The sequence below is a fragment of the Larimichthys crocea genome, chromosome XIII (genome assembly GCF_000972845.2).
Source record: "Larimichthys crocea isolate SSNF chromosome XIII, L_crocea_2.0, whole genome shotgun sequence".
Taxonomy (NCBI): Eukaryota; Metazoa; Chordata; class Actinopteri; family Sciaenidae; genus Larimichthys; species Larimichthys crocea.
In genome coordinates, this window is record NC_040023.1 from 17,889,076 (window position 1) to 17,915,694 (window position 26,619).

Consider the following 26,619-nt stretch of genomic DNA (forward strand, 5'->3'; position numbering starts at 1 on the left):
ATAGGATTTCTCATCAACATCTGGCAGGCAGCCAGCCTCAGTTTGCCCCACCTGCACCATCTGGTGAAACACCTACCTACCCTCAGTTAAAGTTTGTGACACGGCAGAATGATTTGTTTGCCAATGCCACACACACACAGATTTGTTGATCAGCCTCGCCCTTTAAGACATTCAGAAGGTTTTTTTCATGTAACATACTTGGCATCAAACTCCTGTTAAGAATCGTAGTGCATGCTGATGCAGATTTAATTATTTCAATATTGTATGTGAGGTATTCTGTTCACCTCCATGACTAATATAATGTAGTCAGAATAACAAATGAATCTTTAGATTTGCTGCCAGAGATATTTATAAAGAATTAAAGTTATTACAGAAAGGCATTCTTACCAAATACCAACAGGAGGCTGTTTCTAATTTCCCAGAAATGAATTTGAATTAACGTTCCAAGAGGAGGATAAATGAGTCATATGAGCTTAACCAAAAAAGTTTTTATTTATTCTGATTAAGCACACAAGATCAGAGGAGATGTTTTTAGCTTCCCCAGAGAGAGAATTTGCTGAGCTGCCACAAGTGCTACGAAGTGTTACATTAACGCTCTGGGGTCTGGGAGTAATCACACACGACTGGAAAAGCAATTGATAGGATCTCGGAGGGTTAAAAGATCTTCCTAGAGGGAGAAACGTCAAATCAAATGTGCAATATAAAACTCTGTTCGCATTTTCCTTCAGTCTTTCTTTTCATACACATGTCCTTAATTGGAAACTTTGAGTATTCCTCCCTTCTGTCTTCCCTTTCTTTTACTCATTGTGTTGCTTTCTCTGTTCTCGAAGGAGCCGACAGTCCCTGAAAGTTCGCGAACACAAAGTCCTGGGTCCATACGTGGATGGTCTGTCTCAGCTGGCTGTGACCAGCTTCGAGGTGTGTCTTTTACCGTTCTGTCATCACACTGTGACCAGAGGCCACCCTGTATCACTGACCAAAGGCCTCATATTTCACATATGCACTGACATGATTTATAGCATGCGGCAGACAAACCTTTATTTCGTATCACCAGTTGTCAAGCCAGTGATTTACATTCGGAATAACCGTTAAGTTTCAAATCCTCCCAAGTGCTGAAACTCTAATGACGCATATTCCTGATGTGGGGATGTGGTCATGGGGTTTCGTGTACTTTGCATGCCAAGCCTTGGCAGGGCCTTCCTTAATTAAGTTTAAACATCTCCACCCTGTTCGTCTGTGCTCTGATCTGCCTGATATTAGTCCAGTGTATTGCCCAAAACTTTAGCCCACTGCCTGCTTTGACCCAGCTACGTCACATGGCACACAGCCATGTGCGAATACCGTCTCACTTTACTGTTATCATAATGACTCATGTTCAAGTTTTGCCTAGATCCGGTGAATTGTGTTCATAATTGTGTCTTATTCAAACTTTCCTAACAGTATTTATTTTTCTATGACCTCGCTCTCTTGTTTTTTTTTAGGACATTGAGGTGTTAATGTCAGAGGGAAACAAATCTCGCACAGTTGCAGCAACCAACATGAACGAGGAGAGCAGTCGATCGCACGCCGTCTTCAGTATCATTGTCACGCAAACACTTTATGACCTGCGGTCTGGGGTCAGTCTTTGCAGCCACTTTCACAATTCCTCCCTGAATTTACTGAATAAGAATGACCTCAACACACACTCTTTTTTTTTTGTCTGACTGACTGTTCATGTTGTGATGGTTAACAGAATTCTGGGGAGAAAGTGAGCAAGATGAGTCTGGTTGATCTGGCAGGAAGTGAGCGAGTGTCCAAGACTGGAGCTGCTGGAGAGAGACTCAAAGAGGGCAGCAATATTAACAAGTGGGTATTTTTTACTGACAAGGCATCTGAATGTAAGTCCAATGAATCATTTGACAGGCTAAAACTGATCATTTTGTGTGTGTGTGTGTGTGTGGTTGTAGGTCTCTCACCACATTAGGCTGTGTGATTTCTGCTCTGGCTGATCAGTCTGCAGGAAAGGGGAAGGCCAAGTTTGTGCCATACAGAGACTCGGTCCTCACCTGGCTACTGAAGGTTTGACCCACAAATTACACATATTTATAACTGCCCTCTGTTTTGGTTGTTATAATGACATGTCATGTTTTAAATGTGCTGAAACGTGGTCAGAAATTGCCCTTTGATGTTCCAATCTTTGCACCATGCATGCAGACTGAAAGGAAAGATTTAGCAGTCGTGCTTCTTTGTGACATGTTTTCGTGTCTTTAGGACAATCTCGGAGGCAACAGCAAGACAGCCATGATAGCCACAGTGAGTCCAGCAGCTGATAACTACGAGGAGACTCTGTCCACGCTACGTTACGCTGACAGAGCAAAGAGAATCGTAAACCACGCTGTGGTGAATGAAGACCCCAATGCTCGGATAATCAGAGAGCTCAGGGAGGAGGTGGAGAAGCTCAAAGTTCAGCTTTCTCAGGCCGAGGTGAGAGAAGGGATCAGGTTGAATGAAGAGGCTCACATAATATGAATGAATCAGTGCCAGATTTGTCATCGACCACATGGTAATGATCTAGCTTATTGTTTTTTCTATTCCCATCAGTCCATGAAGGCTCCTGAGCTCAAGGAGAAACTGCACGAGTCTGAGAAACTCATTCAGGAGATGACCGTCACCTGGGAGGAGAAACTGAGAAAGACAGAGGAGATTGCCACTGTATGCACATCAGTCATAAACAGACTCCATAACCCTTAATTCTAATTCAGCATATTTATACGTACATATAGTCACACTGTTATTATGTATGTTTACAGGAACGTCAGAAGCAGCTGGAAAGCATGGGCATCTCTCTGGAGACGTCAGGGATTAAAGTTGGTGAAGACAAGTGTTTCCTGGTCAATCTGAATGCTGATCCTGCCCTGAATGAGCTACTGGTCTACTACCTGAAGGTAATATAGTTTTTGAGTACACTTTTTGTACGTTGGCCTAAAATATGGTGTTTTTAGAGTCTGACTCTACAAACAGTTGTATAGGTGAAGGCCAGGAACAGGTGGAAGATCGTGGTGACATGTTGCCATGTTGCTTGTGACAGCTGCTGCAACTTTTTATTCTATAGTGACTGCAAAAGTCACAAATCAAACAATATATGAACAAGTTTGTACAGCCAAACCATTTATTTACTGTCTCGTTTTAGGAGATTAGTTAGCAGTTAGGCACTTCCTGGCTTTACATTTATATTGTTAACAACACAGACCCTCTACCTTGGTACCCCACATACCACAGTCGTAATATTTGCCATGCGGCTGAGGCCCTAAAACGCACCACATATGTTGCAGTGATCCACATTGTGAGGGCAACCAGTTAGCTCAACCTGTAAGGGCAGAGGCATGTGAGAAACTAGCCTGTGCAGAGTACAGAACAACAGACCTTTGTCTGGGCCCTGCAGGCCAGCCTGGCATATCAGTGTGGAATGAGTCAAGTGGGTTATTTCGCTGCAGGATAGGACATCCTCTAGAAGCTGGGATGTTTGTTTAACAACGCCCCCCTTTGCAATGAGAGAGACAACAAGTTTTTTCACTTAGGCCTAGTTTTGCTTTGGTTTTACTGAATTTTGTGGAAAATTAAATAATTATTGAGTTTTTATGTATTTCCAATGACAACATGTCTTGTTTAAAATGGTTTAGGAAAGAGTTTGAAGCTTTTAAGGTTATAACCTAAGAGTTGGAAGAAGATGCTGTAATTATATATGTATAATAAGGTATAATTATTTTCAGATCTGTCATTATAGTTTCTTTAATCTGTCCTCCACCTGTGTGTAGGAGCACACGCGTGTGGGCGCAGACACGTCGCAGGACATCCAGTTGTTTGGGATCGGTATCCAGCCGGAGCACTGTGTCCTGGAGCTCTGCCCAGATGGTGATGTCACCCTGATGCCCATAGGGAACGCCAGGTAAGCTACTATACAACTACCTCCAACATACTGTCGGCCTATCTCTGTGTATCTCTATGTTGTCTCTCTCCTTCATGGATGACTGGACCTCAGTGTTTCACATGACCTCACCGTACAGGAATCTATGATCTGAGCTCCTCGCTTTGATATCAAAGCCATGTCTCTCCCTCCCACTACAAAGAGACTGTTCTTTTTCTATGAACTTTCCGCGTTTAAAGACAAATCTGATAATGCTTCTGACATCTTCATTATTAAAATTTCATTCCTCTGTTTTCCGCAGGACCTGTGTGAACGGAACAATGATTGATTCCTTGGTGCACCTGTGGCACGGAGATCGTATCTTATGGGGCAACAATCACTTCTTCAGGTATAAGACTAGTCACAAAGTGTGGCCACATTAAAATGTGTCGTGAAATGAAAAACTCACTGACTGGATGTCCCGTTGTTCTGTAGGATTAATCTGCCTAAACGAAAGCGGCGGGACCGTTTAAAGGAGCTGGAGAGAGCTTCTCCCAGAGAGAGCTTCGTCGAGGCAGATGTGGAGACCGCCAGCGAGGCCTCGTCTGAGCAGGACTACAGCTACGAGTTTGCCCAGATGGAGGTCATAATGAAGACTCTGGGGAACAATGGTATGATTAGGATAATCTGCCGTCTGCAATCTACAATATCCTTTAGGCTTTAACGCCACAGCTGTATACAGTGTGTGTTCCACCAAGGTTTCTGAACCTTCAGCTTGTTCCAGCTACTCTGAACAAATAATCTTTTATTTAACTGTTTCTTTACATTCCTGAAAACATTACTCTGCTCTTTCTTCATCTCCTGGTCTTGAGTATGGACAAGCACACTTTCAGTGTTAACTGCAACAATCAGCTGACTATTTTGTGAGTTGCTACAAAATCCAGATTTTTGTGGTTAGATGCAGTGTGGGTGGAACTGAGGTGGGATGAACAAAAAACACCACAGCTGAAACTATCAGATACTGTAGGCTCAAAGTATTTTCATAATCAATCTTTTTTAAAGTGGTAAAATTATCATGTAATAGTGAAAAATCATCATCATAATTTCCTTAGGACCTTTATCACTGCTGTAATTCACAGCAGTGATGCTAAACTGAGAAAACCTTAAAACCATAAACATTTGAGAAAATGGAGTCAAGAAATATTTTGGATTTGTGCTCGATAACAGACTGAAATAAGGAATCCTATGCAAAGCAAAGGAATGGTCTTGGTGGGACCCCAGAGGGTTAATTAAGCCAATGAGAGGAACTCTTCAAGGCATTTGTCTATAATTATTATTTTTTTTAAATTTAATTTTGAGTGTTTCTCATGTGTGTAGACCCGATGCAGAACGTGGTCCAGGTGCTAGAGAAGCAGTACCTGGAGGAGAAGCGCACGGCTCTGGAGGAGCAGAGGATGATGTATGAGCGGGAGCTGGAGTCGCTACGGCAACAGCTTTCTCCGGAGAAAACGCCGCAACACCACCGCAGCAGCAGTGACCGCCTTACGTTCCCGACGCACACACCACACAGCAAGCTGCGACTGTGGACGGAGGAGCGGTTAGTGGAGTGCACTGATACACACTTGTTATTATGCATCATTTTAAAATCAAAGTATATTTCTTTAACAAGAGTGGCGTGAAATGCAACATTATCCTTAGATATACCTGGTTTAGTGTTCAATGATGCTGCAGGTTTCATTCCCCACATTGCCGTTCAGTGAGGCAGGATGCTATTAGATTCCTCCTTGCCGTAAAGATAGCTGTGTGGAGCTGAAACCAGATCTAGACAGTGAGCAGGGATCAGGAGTAGAATAACGCTACCTGTCATCTTCCTGTAATAATCCTGAGATGTTACAGTCACTCCAGCTCAAAGTATCATTTGAAAAATGGATGCACTGATTTGCTTTGGTGTACTGTGACATTCAAGCAGTGCAGAATTGTGTCTCAGGGGACTGAGAGAGCATCCAACATTATTACGACATCAAAACTTTCCTGAAAAATCGTCAATATGGCAACATGTCCTGTGCTTGACCCTAAGCTCATATTTGTGTAACTGATAGGTAGTTAGCTTTAGTTACTGTGCTCTGATCTTGGTCAGTAACTTCCTTCTTAACTCTGCTGTTGTTATCTAAATGAGGATAATGTCACCGTTTAAATCCACATCGAGGGTACATAACAGGTCTTCACCTTCCTGAATGAATGATCTCTGTGTTCTGTGTGTGTGTGTGTGTGTCAGGGATGAGCTTTTTCGTCAGAGCCTTTCTCGACTCAGGGAGCAGGTCGTGAAAGCCAACACCTTGGTGCGAGAAGCCAACTTTTTGGCAGAGGAGATGAGCAAACTGACCGACTATCAGGTCACCCTTCAGATTCCTGCTGCCAATCTCAGCGCCAACCGCAAGGTCAGACCTCATCACCCACATCACCTTACTATAGGATACCATATCTCATTGGGGCTGTATTGTTATCTGCTGTTAGACATGATATTGCAAGATGTGAATAGCTTAAATATAAGAAGTTTTTATATTTGTTAACATGTTTTTATATAGCGTGGAGCGATAGTGAGTGAGCCGGCCATTCAGGTGCGGAGAAAAGGGAAAGGGACCCAGGTGTGGACTATTGAGAAGCTGGAAAACAAACTGGTGGATATGAGAGACCACTACAGGGACTGGAAGGAAGGCACAGAGGAGACGGTAAAAAGCAGATCGAGAAACAAGAAAAGATGAGTTAAAAAAAAATGAATTGGCTTATCCGGGTGTTTCTCTGTTTTTTTTCAGTATAACAAGGCAAATAGTAATCACTGTGACTCATTCTATGAGGCGCAAGAGAACCACAACCTGATCGGAGTGGCCAATATTTTTCTGGAGTGCCTTTTCCATGATGTCAAACTGCAATATGCTGTACCTATCATCAGCCAACAGGGAGAGGTAAGGGGACACCAGCATACACACATTAATATACAGATACATTATTTATGGTGCAGCTTTTCAAAATAGATCAGGTTCGTATAAAATAATGATAGGCATATATATATGAAATTTATGACCAAATGGGTTAGAATTACAGATTATTGGGACATTTTCTACCTGTGTGCACAGGTAGCGGGCAGGTTGCACATTGAGCTGATGCGAATCAGTGGAGCCATACCAGAGCGCCTGTCCGGGGGAGACGACTCGTCAGAGAACTCCAGTGAGAGCAGCTGCTATGAGGTGATGGACACCAACGGGGAGATCGTCCACATGGCCAAGAGGCTCACCTGCAGGGTAAAAGGTTTATTTTTGTCTACAAATGGACAAGTAGCAACAGATGACTGTCACAGGACATCAGCGCACAGTGACTCAGCTTCTGCCTCTCTCGTTGCTGCAGGTGCGGATCAGGGAGGCTACGGGTCTGCCGCTCAACCTGTCCAACTTTGTCTTCTGTCAGTACACTTTCTGGGAGCACGGTGAGCCCGCCGTGGCTCCTCCCATGGTCAGCCCAGACAGACCCTCACCTCGAAGTCCAGATGCCCAGTTTACTGTCCAGTTCGATCACTGCAAGGTAAGTGAAAGAGAGCTGGTGTTATTTAAAGTCTTACCTTGAAGCATTATTTCTCAAATTAAATTCCATTTTCAACTCCACTGCACAACTCTTGTCTTTGTGCAGGAGTATGTTGTGCATGTGACGGATGAGTTTTTGGAGTTTATATCAGATGGAGCATTGGCCATAGAAGTGTGGGGTCACCGCTGTGCTGGAAACGGACGTTCACTCTGGGAGTTGGACGCACTAGAGGCCAAGACCCAAACCCTCCGAGATAGGTACATGTATCACTTTTGCACACACAGGCCCACAGAGACACTGACAAGTCACACCTTACTAATCTTGCCTGTTTAGGTGGAATGAGGTGTCTCGCAGGATCGAGCTATGGACCTCCATCCAGGAGCTGAATGAGCAGGGAGAGTACTCATCTGTGGAGCTGCATCCTGGAAAAGACATCAGCACAGGAGGAGTTTTCCAACTTCGACAGGTCAGAGAAAAACTATGAGTAATTTCCCCTTTAGGTCAGACTGGCTGCCCTACAACGAACACACACTTGAAAGAATCCTAACTAATTATGTAATTCTAAACAGCTTTGTGCTTGTAGTACTTTGAGAGTGTAGTGCTGGCTGCAGCACTCTGATGCTGAATTATGGGGGATTTGTCCGTGCAGGGTCACTCCAGGAGACTGCAGGTGTGTGTGAAGCCGGTCCAAAACTCAGGCACTCTGCCTCTGCTGGTGGAGGCGCTGCTGTCTGTCTCTATCGGCTGCGTGTCTGCTCGCTCCACCAAACTACAGAGACCGCTCGACAGCTACCAGGTCTGTGATACTCAAATACACATTGTTAGTCGATGAATCTGTTGCGTTAAGAAAAATGTAACTGATTCTGCATTAAAACAGGACATTGACAGTGTTTTCGAGAACAGTATGCTTGTTTCATGGGATACAATATTATATTATGCTGATCCAGGCAAAATATGTTTATATCTAGTTTCGTGCCATGTCTGGTTCATCTGGATGGCTGGCAGTGAGTCTTAAAAAAGGCCAAGGAATATACAAGCTCATTAGTGCCCTGTTTGTTCTGTTAACATGCACTGATATGTCCAGATGTAAAAAAGCAGCGACGATTTGATGAACTCTAAGTAGTTGTGGAATCCTTTTCTTAAATTTTCCAACATTCAGAATAATAAAAAGAGTCAATTCTGAGGCTGTCTTTGAAGGGATCTCTTATTTAAAAGCATATAAACATAGAGGTAACTTCATCATTGAGATTCCTAGAAAGTTACATGAGCGGTGAATGAGCAATGAGCTGTCATGTCAGCGCCCTTTCTCGTTCCCCGTATTTGACTGAGTGTGTTCTCTCCTGCCAGAGAGAGGTGGAAGACGATGTGGATAGTTATCAGGTACCCTCTCAGTCTCCCACTGCTGCTGCTCCCCCTGTAGTTCACTCTGCAGCATGAAGGAACCCCGACTGACTGGCCGCGTGTTTGCGACTAGGCCTGTTGCTGAGGGCATGTGAGGCAGGAGGCAGGAGGGCTGTGCCTCTACCAGCTAAACGAGCGCTTTAATAAACATCAGCTGCACATGCAGATGATTTCTTTTGCTGTAATTATCAAACGCACCAACCATCTTTGGCAGCCCTCTGTGCAAAATACAGTTCCACCCATGGCTGAGCTCCCAGCCAGCAGTCTGTCTGCCAGGGATGTTGTGCCGCTCTCTCTTGCCTTTCCCTTCAGGTTATGCACACTAATGCTACTGTTTGCTTGTCACTACTGAAGAGCTGCAGGAATAATAAGCCTCACTTAATCACACGGGCATTGCATGGCTGCATGATTACAGTACTTTGCATGGTGGAAGTGTGCTGACGTCACAAGTGTTTTTGGTTGGCTTTGAAGTCTGTTGGGTACTGTGGACATTGCAAAGAGGAATCTGCTCTCTGTGGTTCCCACACAGAGGGATCTGGTGTGCATCCAGGTAGGACTTTGGGTGGAGGCTGTGGTTGCATGTGAGGATATGTTAGAGTGCGCATGTAAGTGTGTATGTGTGAGTGCATGTGTGTAAAAGTGGCTAAAGGGAGGTTTATTTGCGTGTGTTTGGAGAATATGACCATAATTGTTTTTCAGTCAAACATTCAGGCCTGGAGGCTCTGATTTTTAACATCTTGGGTTTGGGATCTTATGTCAGAATTAGCTTTCACTTGGCTTGGCTAATATATTACAAGTATTTCGGAGCAATTATGGTACTCCCTCAGACAGATCAGCCCTGTGCACCCTCATCTTGCAGTGTTAATACTTCACCTTGCCCTACAGCAAATTCTGTCTTACAGAGCCAGCTGATACCGATTCTGCTCTCTGTCTGGTTCCAGGAGGAAGATCTGAACTGTGTCCGAGAGCGCTGGTCAGAAGCTCTGATTAAACGCCGAGAGTACCTCGATGAACAAATCAAGAAAATCATCAACAAACACGGTGAGTCACAGGCCAGGTGTTACAGCTACCACATGATGGAGGACCTGTAGGGTGGTCTGTATCTGTCTCTGATCTGTATTTGTAGTATGTTCATCCACGTCTCTCTACATTTGCGTATCCAGAAAAGTCAGAAGAGGATATTGAGCGTGAGGCTCGGCTGGTGGAGCAGTGGGTCGGCCTGACTGAAGAGAGAAACGCAGTGCTCGTACCTGCACCCAGCAGCGGCATCCCTGGAGCACCTGCAGACTGGTAAAGAAAAAACACACTTCCATAAACGTCAGACTCACTTCACTTTTCTTTTCTTTCTTTTTTTAACCACTAACCTCATTATCAACTCCTTATAGGACCCCACCCGCAGGAATGGAAGCTCACATCCCTGTGCTCTTCCTGGATTTAAATGGTAAGGCAGACTCATCCTCTGTATGACTGAAATTTCACAGCGTCCTCTCTTGCTGTTAAAACACTAACTGTCTTTTATGCCACCAGCCGATAACCTGACAGTAAATGAACAGCTGTCCGGCCCACATGCTGCAGGCGTTAACTCTATCCTGCCGAAGGAGCATGGGAGCCAGTTCTTCTATCTGCCCATCATCAGGCACAGTGATGAGGAGGTGAGCAATGGGTTTGACTTGACTGCTATCCAGTGGCCAAAGAGGGAAATACAAACAAAAAGTACAAAAGTAGGCCTAGTTTCATTGTGGTCTGTCATATGACAGCCATATTTTTGTATTTTCATCTACTAGTGTAGATTGTATGTTATGTATTTATGTAAAAATATATATCATGTTTTGGTTCACAAAGGCTCTTTGTTGAATTTTGCTGATTTTACTACTTTAATTGTGGCTAGAACAGATAATCACACACAGGCCAGAGTACTTAAGGCAACCATATTTCTTCCTGCAATTATGTGCATAATTGAACAATTACACAATCTTGTAATTGCACAGCGTCATGCATGAAAGCAAGCATTTCAAAGAAAGGTCGTCTTAATTTTCTTTGACGTTGAGCAGCAGCCTTAACCACACGGTATTCGCTACCCTGTTTACTGAGCTGAATTGTGTTATGAGATGATGATTTTCAGCCCATCTACATGACTGTAATCCATGTCTCTGCATGCAGATTCTCTCTCTGTAGACGATTGAGTAGCCACATTAATAAAACATAACTTCCTCTGATTCCTCAGGTGTCTGCAGTATGCTCCTGGGACTCATCCATCCACGATTCTGTGCACCTCAACCGCATCACATCTCCCAATGAACGCATTTACCTGATCATCAAAGCCACAGTGCAGCTCAGCCACCCTGCCTCCATGGAGCTGGTGCTCCGCAAGAGAATCGCTGTCAACATCTACAACAAACAGGTTAATACGAGAGGGGTCAGATTTACAGCAGTGGATTGTGTTTAAATGATTAACACAGTTTTCATTTGTTTCCTGCAGAGTTTCACTCAGAGTCTCAAGCGAAGAATGTCCTTAAAGAATACGCTTTATTCCTGTGGTGTGACTTATGACATTGTTTCCAACATACCAAAGGTACAACTCTGAATCTCTGATCAAATTCAATATTTTATACTCCCGCTGTATCCATCAAAGGCTGCTTTCCAGATGTGTGACAAATAACCATTTTAATCTTCCAGGCCTCGGAGGAGCCAGAGGAAAGGGAAACCTTGGCCCTCATGGCTGCTCGTGGGGACAGCGAGGAGACTCAGGACGGAGAAACCTACATAGAGAAATACACACGGGGTGTTCTGGAAGTAGAGAACATCCTCAGCCTGGAGAAGCTACGACAGGTATTTTATACATCTTTATACATATGTGCCTTAGCACAAAGTGTGATTTAGTGCACTGTAAATAATTTACCTTTTGTCTACCTCTTCTTTTTTTTCCCCCCCTGAAGGCTGTGACAGTTAAGGAAGCACTCACTGCCAAGGGGAGACACCTAAGAAGGAGTATCAGCACACCAAATGTACAGCATGTAATGAATACATCACTCATTACACTGAACAAGAAACATATGGAAATAATTGTTATTAAAGGTCCAGTGTTCACAAAATGGAATATAAAATGTATAACACTGTTTCATTAGTGTATAATCACTTGAAAATAAGAATCATTATGTATTATTATGTATTTTCTTTCCTTGGAACGGGTCTACACACGCCTCCTCTACAGAGCAGCCGTGTTTCTGCGGTAGCTCAGAACAGACAAACCAAACGCTGGCTCTATATCAGGCATTTTCCACACATTATGTGGCCACCGTAGTTTCTCCTTCACACTAGGAAGGAGAGGATGAGACAAGAGTGTTGCAATCAGCAACTACACCTCTAGATGTCACTAAATCCTACACACTGATCCTTTAAAAAAATGTGACATGTGATAACATGTTGTTTCTTGTTCTTCAGTCCTCATGTAGTAAAACAGACCTGACTGGTTGTGAGGATGAAGACTGTAAGGTAAGTCGGGTGTAAACGCTGATCACAACAACAACTACTCTCGGCTGATTAAATATTTGTAATAGCCTTGCTCTGAGCTAAATACTGCTTGTCATAATTGCACATTTGATCATAGAAATCATACTTTTTTAAGTTTTTATACAGAATTTTTCACACCTTTACACTAGGGGTCTCGTCTTTAGCCCTGAAGCCTGTAGCTGGGATAAAAAAGTAAAGTGTGTGCTGTGCATTTTTGTCTAGGATCACTGTGATCATGTGGACAGCACCAACTGCACCCTCCCGGAGGGCGCACTTTGCACCACACCCATCAAAAGCAAGGAGAATCCAGGTAAACTACAGAACAGAAGCAGCAGATGTGCAGCAGCTGCATTGTGTCATGACTTCTGTTTGTAGAAGAATCAGTGTTCGTGTTGCTATATTTTAACCACTCAATGTTCACATACAGGTTTGGTTCCAGAGAGCCCCACGTTTTTCAACTCCAGCCCCTTCAAAGCCCTCTCGCCTCAGCCACCTAAGTTCCTCAAATCTCTGCTGCCTGTCAAAGAGGAGAACAAGGCGAAGAAAGTCCTTGAGGCCCGGCCACTGCTGGGACAAGAGGTAAGGAAGAAGGTGTTAAAGTCACTCTATCTCAAAAGAGGGAGTAATCATGTCTTTTCATGTGTTTTTTCACTTTCCCAGTCCCACATATTCTTGTTGCACCATTTTTACATTTGACCGTGTCATTTATCATATCAAATTATATCTCATCCACAACATGGTAAACATATTGACATTTACAGCAACACAAAAATACTAATTGTCCAAAGCTGCCTGAAGATTTTTTTGTGAAAATGGCTTTGCTGTGTGACTGGACCACAAAAAACAACACAGTGGTACTGCTACGTATTGTATGAAAGAGTATGACTCACAGGAGCACGACTTCAACTGTGGATAGCCATAACACTCAGTTAGACAGAGCTATGCTCAGTCATGCCTGATTTTGTTTGTGATAACTGGATTTTTCAGAGTCTGTGGCTGTTCCAACCATTGAAACTAACCTTGCATATTTGTTTTCATCTGTGCTTGAAGTGGACTAAAAGTGGTGAAGGTACTTGCTCCGTGAGGATGCGAGAAAAAGAGGGTTAAGACTACAAACATGTGCGCATACTGCTCACAAGAAAATAAAAAGTACTCACACTTAGGCCACTTCAAATACATTTTTTTTGTTAAATATTCAACTGCATGGCACTAACTGTGTAACTGGCCTGCCCAGCTCCATGCATGCTTTGTGTGTGTGTGTGTGAAGTGTTTGCTGTTGTTCTGACCCATCCACAGAGCATGCGCTCATGTGTGGACAGCCCTGCACTGCTCCCCCCTCCCTGCCCCTGGCGCCGGCCCAGGGCAGGCAGCGAGGGCCACTGCAAGCCTTCCACCTCCACCTCCACCTCCACTTCCACCACCACCACCACCCCCACCAGCAGAAAACTCAACCACACACTGCCACACACTGCTGTAAGTGCTACACACACCGCTGTGATGGATACTGTAAGAGTTTTAGACACACATACAACCCATGATGGATATCTCTTTCAACCCCAACATCACCAGTGAGACCAGTAGATTTGAACCCATTAATGATTACAACAGAGCAGCAAACACCTTAAAGCAAAGCTAAGAAACACGTGCCACATTATTCATACTCGTCATTTTTCCATGTCCCATTATCGCACTACATTATTCATACTCGTCATTTTTCCATGTCCCATTATCGCACTTCACCATAATGTTTCCATTTTTTTTCATTCACTTCAAAAAACAGTGTCTATTTAGCGCCATACAATCTTTTGCTGACATCATGTCTGGTGGGATGTGTCTTTTGTCGTGTTGCTGTTGTTTTGATCAGCAGGACTCTGAGGACGAGGAGACGGATGTGGACATCACCCTGACTCTCGATCCGGTCCCTCTCGACCACGGCCACTTCCAGCCTTACATCCCAGAGGACTTTGCAAACTTTGAGATCTACAACGCCACTCTTGAGAACCAGGAAGGCTTTGTGTCTTCCCGCTCTGACTTGAAGGGAAGCAGGTGTGGAGGTGGGAGTGGAGAGAGAGAGGCGCCTCGAAGCCCCACAGCCAGCAGTTGCACTAGCGGCTATTTCTCACACAGTGCCTCCAACGCTACACTGTCTGACATGCCTTTCAGTGCCAGCGAGAGCTCTGACCACCTCAGCTGCACCTCCAGAGACCCTCATGAACCTCTCGGCTGTCCTGCTGGAAGAGGTTCCTCTCCCAAAAGTGTTTCTGCAGGGAGTGACACCCAGCAGCCCCCTCTCTCGGCAGCTGGAGTTCAGGATCTGCTCAGCCATTCTGCCTCCTCGCCTGTCAGTATCCCTAATTGCACAGACAAGCGGCTAAAGTCCTTTGTGCCTCACAACTATGTTCTCAGTACCAGCCAGGAGTTCACTGACTTTAAAGGGGCTGATGATAGTTTTGGAGAAAGTGATTTAGCACATTTTACAGAGGGATGGAAGCGCGAGGGTTTGGAGTTCTCTACAAACCAGCAGAAGGGACCAGATAACGTAGAAACATGTGAGACAGGCAATCAACACTCCTCTGATGTCTCTGGTATCATCAACACATCTCTTCCTGAAAACGCTTCAGCTGCTATATGCAAATGTCCAAATAACACAGGCTCTGTTAATGTAGCTGTGCCACCGAACACAACTGTTTGCACTTCAGTCAGAGCCTCACTATCTGTGCCTGACAAAATCCCAGCTCCATCTCCAGCATCACCATCCCTGGTCACTCCTTTATCTACAGCCCAATCCTCTGCCCCGACCTCCCGAGCAGGAGGCGAACCTCCAATCCAGGAGCCAGCCCAGGGAGATCTGCCACACGGTAGTCCTTGTCCCAGCCCAAACCCGAGCAGCGCAGAGCCATCAGGCGATTCCAGTGGAGACGAGAACACCCCTGTGGCTCAGCTTCCTGACTGGATGGCACCTGGGGAGCAGGTGTGGGTGGGGAAGAGGAGAGGAACGGTCCACTATGTTGGAGGGGTGGAGTTTGCTAAGGGGATCTGGATCGGTGTGAAGCTTGACATGGCAGTGGGTGAGTCTCAAAAAACAAAAACAAATACATACTGTATATACTATGTGAGACTTTTAGCTTGACATATTTTGAGGTGTTGTCATCACATAGTTTGTCCACCAGAGAGCACTGACAAGTTTATTTTTCCACTAATTACATATTTCGATCACACTCTAATAACTAAAACATAGGTAGGCTATGCTCATAAAAATGTTAATGTTAACAAACAAATAACAACCAAAATATGATAAGACTTATTAAACTCTCAGACATAGATGTAGGTACAAGCATAGCCAGATTAACACAGAATGGGTCCTTGGGGCAAAAAGTGGCTATTGCCCCTAAGATCATTTTTGAATATGGGATCCTGTGGGGCAGCTGCAGTTTGGTATTTCAGTCTTGAGTATGAGCCTCAAAGTATCGCTCGGGCTCTACTGTGTTTCTCTTGTGTGTCCAACTTAGTATTATGATTGATCTTCCGATAGGTAAGCACAACGGGACTGTCCAGGGCAGAGTGTATTTTCGCTGCCCCCCAGGCCACGGTGTGTTTGTGAAGCCATCTCGTCTCACTAGAGGACCACCCTCCATGGACACAGAACCCCAGACTCTGATCAGATAGGACCCAAAGAAGGACCGGCTTTCTGAGGAAACGGCAGGGACCCGAGAGTGGTCCTCAGATCCAGTGCTTACGGATGAACCGCAGGCTGACTTGTCCAACTCAAGTCTCTGAGCTGATGTATTCTGAAGTGTTTCCTAAAACGTATCTGATCTGTGCATTTAATGAAGGTATATCCTAATTACTGTCCACTGAAAATTCACTATGCACATATCTGAGTTTTCTACACGGTGATATTTTTGATAGAGAACTTCACTTTTAACAGGGAGTCCATATGGAAACATTACCCACATACATTTTCTTACATCGGTTTCTGAATATTATATATAATATTTTTGTAAGACAATGCATCCTCCCCTGAGGCTCATAGTGGATTAATCTGGGATATGAAGATTAAGAATGTACTACTGTTAATAAACATTGATATTTACATCAATATGATATGTCAGGGGTAACCAAAGAACTACGGTTCCATATCTGCTGTTATGAGTAATATAATATTTTTCTAATGTATGTGGAGGTAAACATTATATATCTATGTCCAAGTAAAGCTTAGTGCCATATCTCTAGGAGTAATGCCACATACCCTTAACAGAGGACAAAATCTGCAAAACCTGAGTTGCTTTCAGTGTTTGACTGCAGTTAACGTGTTAAATTATCCTGTTGAAGTACTGTAACACTGTGGAGGAAATAATTCCCATCCAGCATGAGACTGTTGCTGTTTGAACGCTTGCACTGGAAAGGATTCTTGGAGAGTTCACCGACTGTCTTCCGTACTAGACTGATGAAATATTTTCTAACTGAAATGACTAAGAGACCATGTGTCATCACTTAAATATGGGGAACAAAGCAGCTATGCTTTGTCCAAGGCTTGGATATACTGATGCCTTACTGGCCTGTTTCCAAAAAGGCAGGCACATAGACCCCAGACTACCCAATGAACTCCATAACAAGTTCACTGAGTTTGAGTAAACTAACTAACTAACTGTATGGACCTGAAACCTGTGTATGTATATCATGATGCCCAGAGGCATTCAAAATGCCATCCAGCTTCGCCGACTGACTGATAGAAGACCTTTTTTAACTGAATTTTTATATGTTAACTGACTGATATATAACACTACATGTTAAAAGGTACTCAATAATGCATTTTTTTTTTCACATGGAGGATTGGATGAATGGGTGACACGAGAGTATCAGGTTACAGAAGATGGTGCAAAAGTAGTATAGTTATGGTGAAGAGTCCTATGATCTTATATTTTTATGGAAGTGGTGAACTGTGGAACTGACTAGAAATAGTTATATATCCAAGCTGTAATTTCAAGTAAAATGAAACAAACCCAAGACCTTACTTTAAAGAAGAGAACAAAGCTGCTCTCCCTCATAAGGAGTTGTAAATAGAAATGTATTTGAACATAGTATTTACACTATTATAATGTACAGAATTGTATTTATAATGTATCTCAAACTGTTTTAATTGGTACAAAATGTTCTACAATAGAACATTTACAATCAACGTGCTGTGTCGACTCTTTATTTTGCTCATTCAAACTGACTTTGTTTACATATTTTAGGTATGTTTTTTTTGTATGGCATAATATTTTAGCACAGCAGACACATTATGCATACCATTCATTCTTTTCCACTTCAAAATGAGATCTAATATTTATGTGGGATTTTTGATCAACAGCCCTCACAAAGTCTATGAAAGTGATGAAATTGAAGATTTGCTGTACTTTAAAGGAGGCCTAAAAAAATCCTAAAAATGGCAACATCGTGTAAAATAATAATAGATACAGATATTTTTATATAGTATGTCTCCAGCATGTCTAATTACTCCTTATCTTAAAGGTCCAGTGTGTAGGATTTAATAGCTAGTGGGGGAAGTTGCAAATTGCAACTTAATATCCCTCACCTCACCCTCTCCTTCCAACTATGTAAGAGAAACTGTGCTGGCTGGGAAACATGAAAAAAGACCCTATCTAGAGTCAGAGTTGGTGTGTCCTTTCTGGACTGCTGTAGAAACATGGCAGTTCAACATTGCAAGCCTGCTCTCTTTGTAGATACAAAAGACTCATACTAAAGTAACAAAAACATGATTTTTATTTTCAGGTGAATATACACTAATGAAAACATAGCTATAAATATTATTGGACCCACCTGAATTTTACACACTTGACCTTTAATACAATAATATATCATTTAAATTCAAATCTACTCCAATGTAAACATTCCTCAGAGGTTATTCTGTGTGTTAAGCCCAAAGTAACCGAATGCAAATTATGTTATAAAAGAAAATGTGAGCCAAACACTGTAGACAACATGAACATCACAGTTGAGTCATTGCTAAGATGAGATGTCAACAGTGCTGTTTGCCCCAGTTTCTCAATGTGGGGAAAAAATGTCTCCTGTTACTGGCACATTTATGGTCCCCTGAAACTTGCCCCATCTGTGACTGATGACTACACGTAAACAACACAAACACATAAACACTTTGTGCCCTATTAATGATGCAGGCATCTCTGGTACGCCAATCACTGACTGCCCACAATTTGAAAGCCTGTTATTGTTTCACATCTTGACACACTATCAGTTGTTGCCAATCAGCTTTGCAAACACTGCCAAAAAAGCAGGGTCCCTCCATTCCACTTCACTTATAATTAGGCCGATGGTCCTTAAGATGTCACATTTGAGTTTTACTTTAACTTAAATATAGTGCTCCAATGGGGTCAACAGAGGTGTTTTTTTCAAACTTGTGCTATATAACAAAAATGAATATTCATGCATCAGCAATGGATGAACACAGCTTGTAGGACTATGGGTACCACTTAGGACAGGATGTTCTATCCTCCTGGGGATTTATGGGTTTTCACAACCTGGAGGAGTTATATTGTGCAATTCACAAATGATTAGCATTTTAAAGGCTGATTCCATTATTTGTAGATTCTGTAAATTGTATATTTGACCAATTTTAAGTCCAAAGTCCAAATCATAAATAAGGATTAAGTATTTTGTCCATAAGAATTGTATTTTAAACAGCATTTATGCCTTCATGGAATACTTTCTGAAACATTTAAAGAAGATTCTTTCTCAATCTTGTCTTGCACAACATCCCTTTTTCTGTTAATGACATCAGCTTTATCAGGAGCTCTCTGTAGCCTACTCATTTTGCACCCTGTCACTGTTTTAGCAGCTGTGCGACAGTCCAGTGAGCCTGAGCACGGTATGGTGGTCTGGATCTGGGTGGAGTTAAGTATCCGTGTCACACACTGACAACTGGGAAATCTCCCGCAACAAACTAACAGGTGTCCTCCACCTCCTCCTCCTTCTCCTCCTCCTAGTCGTTTCCCTCCTGATCCTCCCACTCCTTCAGACTCACAGTTACACCGGGGGGCCTGTCCGCGCCGCAGACTCTCTCCTTCAACTCATCTGATTGCGTTTCATTACTTTATCTGACGTTTAAAACTTGCAGGGAAAATCCCTTTTAACTACATCTACACATGATGCACTCGGCACAGAAAGACACCACGTTCACCAAGATCTTCGTCGGGGGTCTTCCTTATCACACCACCGACTCAAGTCTCAGGAAATATTTCGAGGTGTTTGGAGACATCGAGGAGGCTGTTGTCATCACTGATCGCCAGACGGGGAAATCTAGAGGTTATGGATTTGTAAGTAACAACCTGTGATCATTTTTTTTTTGTTTAGTTTTTTAAAAGTTGCTTGCACACGTGCAGAGTCGATGGATAAGGTCGATTGATTGTACTGTTTCCTGTTCTGTGTGACAGCCAAGTCAGAAATAGTTAATTTGTAGCTGTTGTTACTGTAGCACAAATTTGACATTCAAGACTTGGAACCATCAGATTACCCTCAGTCAAACATGACACGACTACTCTAACATGCACCAATAGATCTTAAAAACAAATCATCCATAATTCATAGGTGCCACACATAATCACTGTGGAAGAAATGTCCGTGAGGTCAATGGAAAATGTGTTGTGCTGTTTCCTTTAGGTGACCATGGCAGACCGGGCCTCTGCTGATCGAGCGTGCAAGGACCCTAACCCCATAATAGACGGCAGGAAAGCCAATGTGAACCTGGCCTACCTGGGGGCCAAGCCCAGGGTTATACAGCCAGGTGAGGGACTGGACCACAGCTTTAACTTGGATCATCAAGGTGGCATACAAAGACAGCAGTTCAAATACCTTCACATGCTCACATACAGTTACATGAAGTTAATGTAGTTATTTCAGATGAAAGTGGATATAAATTGAAGATAGAACTGAGAATAAGTAGTTGATGTTTGTATGATTAAATCTACTGTACACTGACATGTCTTTAAAATACACATCCAGTACTTCCAATACTTAAAAACAAACTTTAACAAGTGTCTGTTTTTCATTCTAGGGTTTGCATTTGGTGTTCCTCAGATCCATCCAGCATTCATCCAAAGACCTTACGGGTATGTTACGCTGCAGAATCTTTTACATTTCTTCCATAAAGTATTTTAGGATCTCATATAATGTGTTTTTTATTGTTGTAAACATGTCATTTATCATTGCCTCCACCTGTTAAACTCTGAATGTTGACATGTGAGATGTGTGCTCCTCTGCTTGGCGTTGACTGTGAAGGAAGTGAACATTTGTCCTCAGACAATACAGGACTTGACTTCATGTTGTCTATCTCTCTCTGATCTGACAGGGTCGGTAACGGTTAAAATAGCTGATGAAGGGACATGATGATTTGAGGAATAGCTGAGTCTGCATTGGGCAGAGCACTAAAGTGTTACCTGTATACTCTGACATACACAAACTGAAATGGTGACTAGATGCATGGAAGTCTTCTGTTTTTTTTTTTCTTCCAGTTTTCAATAGTACATAGATTTGTGTGTGCCTTGTTTTCAGTATGATGTGGTGTTCAGCTTAACTGTGTGCTTATTTCTACTTGCAGTGGGGGGATGTGGGGGGGTGCAGGAGGTCTTTGTGCAGACTTTGTGAGTTTTGATAGGGAGCTGTAACTCTGTAATGGGGTGTTGATGATTTTCCCTTTTTTTTAATGATTGATTTGTGCTTTAGCCTGTGGTTCATTTTTTACCCCCCCAGTTTCTCGTTAACATTACGTTGATCGTGTTTTGTTGTCAAAAGGGGGCTGATGATCACTCACAGTGTGTTGATTTCAAAATTGATCCCCTGCAACAAAACAAACACGGGCTTGCATGTGGGAGTTCTTTTTTCTTTTTCCTTACCCATGATGCTGTGTTTTATTTTTTATTTTTTTATTTTTTATTAACCCATTGCTTTCACTTGTAGCTTACATCCACAGGTACACAATACTGAGAATATTTTGTTCAGGAAAAAACTAAAACAATCATCTGTTTTGTATTTTTCCTCATCACTCCTGTGGTTGTCATTTTAATGATCCTTTTAATAAAAGGGGGGCTGAAAACAAACACAAATAGTGTTATCGCCACAGAGGATGTTTAATTGCCCTCATGTTGGTACTTTATTAGCTACAGCGACAAGTTAAGTTACAATTACTTGAAGCCAGTTAACTGAAAATGTCAAGGCTCGAAATTAAAACTGGATGGCTGTATCTATAAAACACTTTATAGATGTGATTATGGATTCAGTATTTAACTTTGCAATAAACCAAAAAGTTTTTTTTATGTATATAGACAGACTCAAATGTTCAATGCACTATAGGAGACAGAGATCTTAGCCGGTCTCTAAGGCAGCAGCTGTTGGTTACAGTGATCTCCACAGCCTCTCAAATTCAGATGGAAAATGGGAGTCACTCAGCAGCGCTGTTAATAATGTATGGCACAGACAGGGCCACTCGGCTGTGGACAACAGGTGGGCCGAGCCATGTGCCCGTGAAACCTTTTGGTTATGTGCTGGGGATTACCCATGTGTCCTGGTGATTTACAAAGCACCTTTATTTAGCTCTCCACTCACAGGACCACAAAATGTTCAACCCATCACTTTCAATAGAGATGGTTTAAGTCAGCTGTGTCCTTTTAAGCGCTTCAACTGTTACGATTAAAACAAGGTCATATCACAAAGAAAGGATACCAGCATGTTGATTCCTGTCAAGATGGAAATACTACATACCACTTTATTTAATACAAGAATCGTAACATTTACTGTGATCGTTGCAGCTACGGTACAAAACATATAGCTCTTGTTTACAGCAGTGGATTTAGCAGCCCACTTTGTAAGAAGGGCAACACTTTTTGATCAAGCAGGGCCCCTCCAGTCTGATAATAATCCAGAAAGTCACTGAGAAAGCACAGAGATGTAGGCAGCCATTACTGTTGACGAATGCCTTGCCATGTGTTACTGAAGGAGAAGATCAGCTTGTCCTTTAGCAATGACAAGGGGAGCAAAAATAGCATGCTTCCAGCCTCCCTTGTCAGTCAAGTTGGCGTGTGTATGTTTGTGTGGGGGTGTATGTCTGTTAGAGGGGGAGGGGGTACTTGTCTACGGACAGATATAACAGTTTCACACCTGCTCCTTAATATATTTACTGAGGGTGACTTTAACACAAGTTTAAAGTTGGGCCAAATTTACCCAGATACCCAGAGTTGTATTTATCCATTTATACCCTGGTCTATATAAAGAATACTGCTCTTCCAACAGAGATCTTGTAGTCGTATAACATTTTTACCCTTTTTAAAATAGTTTGGTTTAGTTTTCAAACAAATAAACACATCAGGGCATCTGCAGAACGTAATACAACAAGCAACCACTTTATAAGTGGTTGATTCACAGCTTTGCAAATTATTGCATTTAAGTTTTTTTGCCCTATTTGTTTGTGTTTAAGGACCTATTAACATGTGTGGGCATGCCTATATGTGTGGCGTTGGTGTGACAGTATGTGGACAGAATATTGTCCACTTCTTTTCTTGATATGTTGTGGTGTTGTGCGATAAGCTCGCATTTAGTCAAAAACCGTTTTTCAGTGACACACTGGGTGCAGAGCTGGGCTGTGTCTTCTTTTAATGCCTTACCGTGTTTCAGATTCAGGTGCTTTTTGAAATTAAAAGCTGCCGCTTGTGTTTCTTTGTGGTTTTGCTGCTTTCTTAACTTTTCATTTCTAGGTAGGGTTTTTTCAGTTGTTAGTGAATGGATTTGCTGTGGTCTGAGGACTGGATTGATGTATTTGTGGCGCCTGCTTTTCAGTTTTCAGAATTTAGTTTCAGTTTTAGAAATACAACTAGCTGTCACTGCTTTGACCCTGTGTGTCTTTGTGTCCTACAGAGTCCCTGCACACTACGTCTACCCTCAGGCCTTTGTCCAGCCCAGTGTGGTGATCCCTCATGTACAACCTTCTGCTGCTACAGCAACAGCTGCTGCTGCCAGTTCCCCATACCTTGACTATACCGGAGCAGCATATGCCCAGTACTCTGCGGCTGCTGCAACTGCTGCTGCCGCCGCTGCTGCTTATGAGCAGTATCCATATGCGGCCTCACCAGCACCAACAAGCTACATGACTACAGCTGGGTATGGGTACACTGTCCAGCAGCCACTTGCCACTGCTGCCACCCCAGGAGCTGCTGCTGCTGCTGCTGCTTTCAGCCAGTACCAGCCCCAGCAGCTCCAGACAGATCGCATGCAATAAAGCCATGAAACCTGCCTTAAAGTTGGAAAGCAGGGGGAGGTTGGCTCCTCTCATGAAGAGGGTAAAGTTAGGAGGGGGAAGACCATAGGGACTGAAAGATGGTTGTCACATCTAGGTTGTAACTTAACAGTCCTTCTACCAAAGAACCTGATGAAAAACACCAAAAAATGTGGAGACAACGAAGAATTACTGTATATTTATTCAAGTGAGATCAGTATTTTGTCACTATTGAATATATATATATGAATATTTAATATTTATACAGCAGGAAATTATTTAATGTTATTTGAAGTAGACTCACTGGACCTCATGTCAACCATTGCTGAATTTTGTATGTATACAGTAGACTGCAGTGGAATTTGTATAAAATTCCCAAGTGCATTCATGTCTTATGATCAGGTTTCTTCCCCACTTCTTTTAGTACAAATCAAAACACTTGCATACATACATGTGAGAACAGTATGTTCCATCATCATGCAGTTTTCAGTATTTCATAGTTTTGGACCAGTATTTTCTTTGGTTAAGCTATGCAGACATTGATATATAAGTCAGTGTTTTGTTCTCTTTGTTCCCTTTTTTATATATAACTGTTTGGAGTGAGATAGATTAGATAACCTCAACCAGTTCCTTTTTAAAATATTTTGTTGATGGTGCATAAAACAAAATGCTGGGGAGATTGTAAAAGCACTAATTTTTCCCTTTTTTTAAAAAATTGCACCTCAAGTAAGTTCAGCAAAAGGGAAGAAACATTGCTGAATGTGAATCTTTGATTTTGACAAAATGTTTCATAATGTGCCTTCTAAATTATACTATTTATGTATTTATTATGGAGCCTTACAGTAATAAACCCTTTACTTTTTGTGTTCATGTGTTAGTATGAAGCCTACTGTAGAACGTGTATGCTGCTGCATAATGATCAAGAGCATATGATGGATGTTCACACTTGGCTTAAAGTCATACACTGTGTATAAAGAACAAAATATGAGTGAAAAGGTAGCAATAAGTCCAACGCAATGTCTGTTTTCTGTAGATTTAATGTTGTCTCCGATAGATTCTTAATTCTTTAATGTCGCTTTTTATACTTGACCAGTTTGATAAACTTTTAAAAATGTTTTACATTTGATGTCATTAGACGTCAAATGCTTTCTAATGCAAGGCCATCACCTGTTTCACCTTGCATTTTGTAATGCATGACTCAGAATAATGCAAAAGTTTAATAAGTGAAATAAAAGGAAATTTACCTTCTGTGTTCTGTGTATTGTTGGTTTTGCTCATGGGCCTTAATTGGACTTCACATGATGTTGACACTTTACTACAAAACTGTAACAGATGAGGAAATAATAATGTATACATCCAAACAACTGCCAAACAGACTACACTGCCTTTTGTTTGTAGGTGTTGTCTGTATGAAGCGTGGAAGCATATGAGTTGGTGTATTACTTAATTGTCATATAATCTGTCTGTTTTTATTACCATCCCTCTGCAACAAGGTGTCTATTTCTGTAACCAATGTTAAACAGTGTCAGAAACCCAAGAGGCAAAATATGCATCCTGCAATCTCAGTGGACCAGTGTCACTAACTGATGATGGATCACACAGTTTGGAGTGTATGATGCTTGCCTCTGTTTACATTATAAATCAACCAAGATATTTGTGTAACACGAATCCGCCCGCTCTGACCCTAAAATAGTATCCCATATTACACAACCGTTAGTTGAAAGAAGCTGTTTTCAAGAGCTGACCAAATGCAATAAATCAAAAACATCTAAATAATAAATAATGTTAGACATTTTTTTGCAATGGTTCTATATAAAAGCTGATAAATGTTTGATAAATTATTAATACAGCAATATATTGGCTCTCTTGAGGCTGAGCAAACACAAAGAGCTGAAATGCACAATCTGCTCTTTTAGTTCCAGTTTAATTCACAATGTTCACAATCCTTCACTACAGTCCCAACCACTTATGTTTCTATAGAACTCTGAAGAAGCCTGTGATGTGACCTGGGGTGCAACAGAGGAGCAGGGAGGCAGCTGCACATATTGGACCCACTATGACACTCTGTGGTCGACCTTTCAGATTTTCTCACCAAAACTGTAGACTTCTGACACCTGCTGGTTCATGTGGCTCACTCCTTTCTGATCATCGTGCAGCTAAGATACTACCCTCCATGACCTATTTGTTTATAGTCACGTTTGAAATATGTTCTTTTTTATTGTCTCTCATGAGGTTTCGTGCGCCACACTTTCGGTTTTACGCTCTTCGAAACGTGGTTAGACAGGTTTGACATGGTGCGTTCAATTGATATCGGAGTTATGGAAACTGCACATTTCCCACTGTCAAATCTCCCTCTTGTCAAAGGCGTTCATGTCAGCACCTTAGTCGTAAATATGACTGGGATTTTCAGACAGCTCTGATCTATCCGAATCGGCGCTTAATAACATGAAAAAGCCTTAAAAACAAAGCAAGCGTGGATGTCATATCAGCAGAGGTGCGGCGTTCAATGTAACAACCCCAAATATAATAGATATAGCGCTACATTGTTAACGCACAGCACTCTCATTCGTGACACATTCAACCGGGACTCATCGGATGAAGTGACACTGTCCTGTGAGTATCTCTTCTCATCTCTACCACACATCCACTGTCAGTGAACGCGGCATTCCGCATCCTGGGGGCGGTGACGTAGGAATTTACTGGCAGACGAGACAGGGTGAACAAAAAAAAAAACCCATCAAAGTGGAGCACAACCTGCGAAAATATCACAGACAATTGTAGAGGAAACCAGCTGGCACCGAAACTTTGATTGCGGGCAGTGTAAGTACTTTCTTTTTTGAAGACACAAGCTAACTTTGTTGATCTCCGTCGCCTTCTCGTTGTCCAGCTGCATTGGCAAACGTTATTGTTTGCTGGAAGAAGAAGAAGAAAAAAAAACATGGCCATATTGTGCTGAAACGATACGGTT

The 26,619-nt window shown here is 42.4% G+C and overlaps 3 protein-coding genes across 5 annotated transcripts in view; all 3 read left to right on the forward strand.

The window, feature by feature from the left end:
- Positions 1-17,522, forward strand: part of kif13a (kinesin family member 13A) — a 33,441-nt gene extending 15,919 nt beyond the window's left edge. Inside the window, exons 7-40 of one of the 2 annotated variants that reach the window (XM_019255156.2) lie at positions 831-918; positions 1,482-1,616; positions 1,733-1,845; positions 1,947-2,058; positions 2,251-2,463; positions 2,581-2,691; positions 2,790-2,924; positions 3,795-3,925; positions 4,206-4,292; positions 4,379-4,554; positions 5,261-5,480; positions 6,159-6,321; positions 6,469-6,612; positions 6,697-6,846; positions 7,018-7,182; positions 7,286-7,459; positions 7,565-7,716; positions 7,793-7,925; positions 8,109-8,255; positions 8,807-8,839; positions 9,802-9,901; positions 10,024-10,150; positions 10,246-10,301; positions 10,388-10,512; positions 11,085-11,261; positions 11,340-11,432; positions 11,537-11,689; positions 11,797-11,874; positions 12,302-12,352; positions 12,593-12,680; positions 12,798-12,949; positions 13,667-13,843; positions 14,235-15,438; positions 15,903-17,522. In XM_019255156.2, coding sequence (XP_019110701.2) covers positions 831-918; positions 1,482-1,616; positions 1,733-1,845; positions 1,947-2,058; positions 2,251-2,463; positions 2,581-2,691; positions 2,790-2,924; positions 3,795-3,925; positions 4,206-4,292; positions 4,379-4,554; positions 5,261-5,480; positions 6,159-6,321; positions 6,469-6,612; positions 6,697-6,846; positions 7,018-7,182; positions 7,286-7,459; positions 7,565-7,716; positions 7,793-7,925; positions 8,109-8,255; positions 8,807-8,839; positions 9,802-9,901; positions 10,024-10,150; positions 10,246-10,301; positions 10,388-10,512; positions 11,085-11,261; positions 11,340-11,432; positions 11,537-11,689; positions 11,797-11,874; positions 12,302-12,352; positions 12,593-12,680; positions 12,798-12,949; positions 13,667-13,843; positions 14,235-15,438; positions 15,903-16,036 — 5,497 coding nt within the window. In that variant the 3' untranslated portion in view covers positions 16,037-17,522. The remainder of the gene's footprint in view (positions 1-830; positions 919-1,481; positions 1,617-1,732; positions 1,846-1,946; positions 2,059-2,250; positions 2,464-2,580; positions 2,692-2,789; positions 2,925-3,794; positions 3,926-4,205; positions 4,293-4,378; positions 4,555-5,260; positions 5,481-6,158; positions 6,322-6,468; positions 6,613-6,696; positions 6,847-7,017; positions 7,183-7,285; positions 7,460-7,564; positions 7,717-7,792; positions 7,926-8,108; positions 8,256-8,806; positions 8,840-9,801; positions 9,902-10,023; positions 10,151-10,245; positions 10,302-10,387; positions 10,513-11,084; positions 11,262-11,339; positions 11,433-11,536; positions 11,690-11,796; positions 11,875-12,301; positions 12,353-12,592; positions 12,681-12,797; positions 12,950-13,666; positions 13,844-14,234; positions 15,439-15,902) is intronic. The other variant, XM_019255160.2, reaches the window with a different exon arrangement.
- Positions 17,523-19,224: 1,702 nt separating this feature from the next.
- rbm24b (RNA binding motif protein 24b) lies at positions 19,225-24,899 on the forward strand. Of its 2 annotated transcripts, none has more exons than XM_019255105.2 (4): positions 19,225-19,704; positions 20,048-20,210; positions 20,442-20,496; positions 23,294-24,899. In XM_019255105.2, the coding sequence occupies exons 1-4, from the start codon at positions 19,534-19,536 to the stop codon at positions 23,652-23,654; spliced, it is 750 nt and encodes a 249-aa protein (XP_019110650.1). In that variant the 5' UTR covers positions 19,225-19,533; the 3' UTR covers positions 23,655-24,899. The 2 variants fall into 2 exon arrangements, with proteins under 2 accessions (XP_019110650.1, XP_019110651.1); XM_019255106.2 differs by having other exon boundaries at positions 19,228-19,704; positions 20,048-20,171.
- A 1,415-nt stretch (positions 24,900-26,314) lies between these two features.
- Positions 26,315-26,619, forward strand: part of grinab (glutamate receptor, ionotropic, N-methyl D-aspartate-associated protein 1b (glutamate binding)) — a 4,744-nt gene continuing 4,439 nt past the window's right edge. Inside the window, exon 1 of the mRNA XM_010756936.3 lies at positions 26,315-26,471. The gene's annotated coding sequence lies outside the window, so the exon portion shown is untranslated. The remainder of the gene's footprint in view (positions 26,472-26,619) is intronic.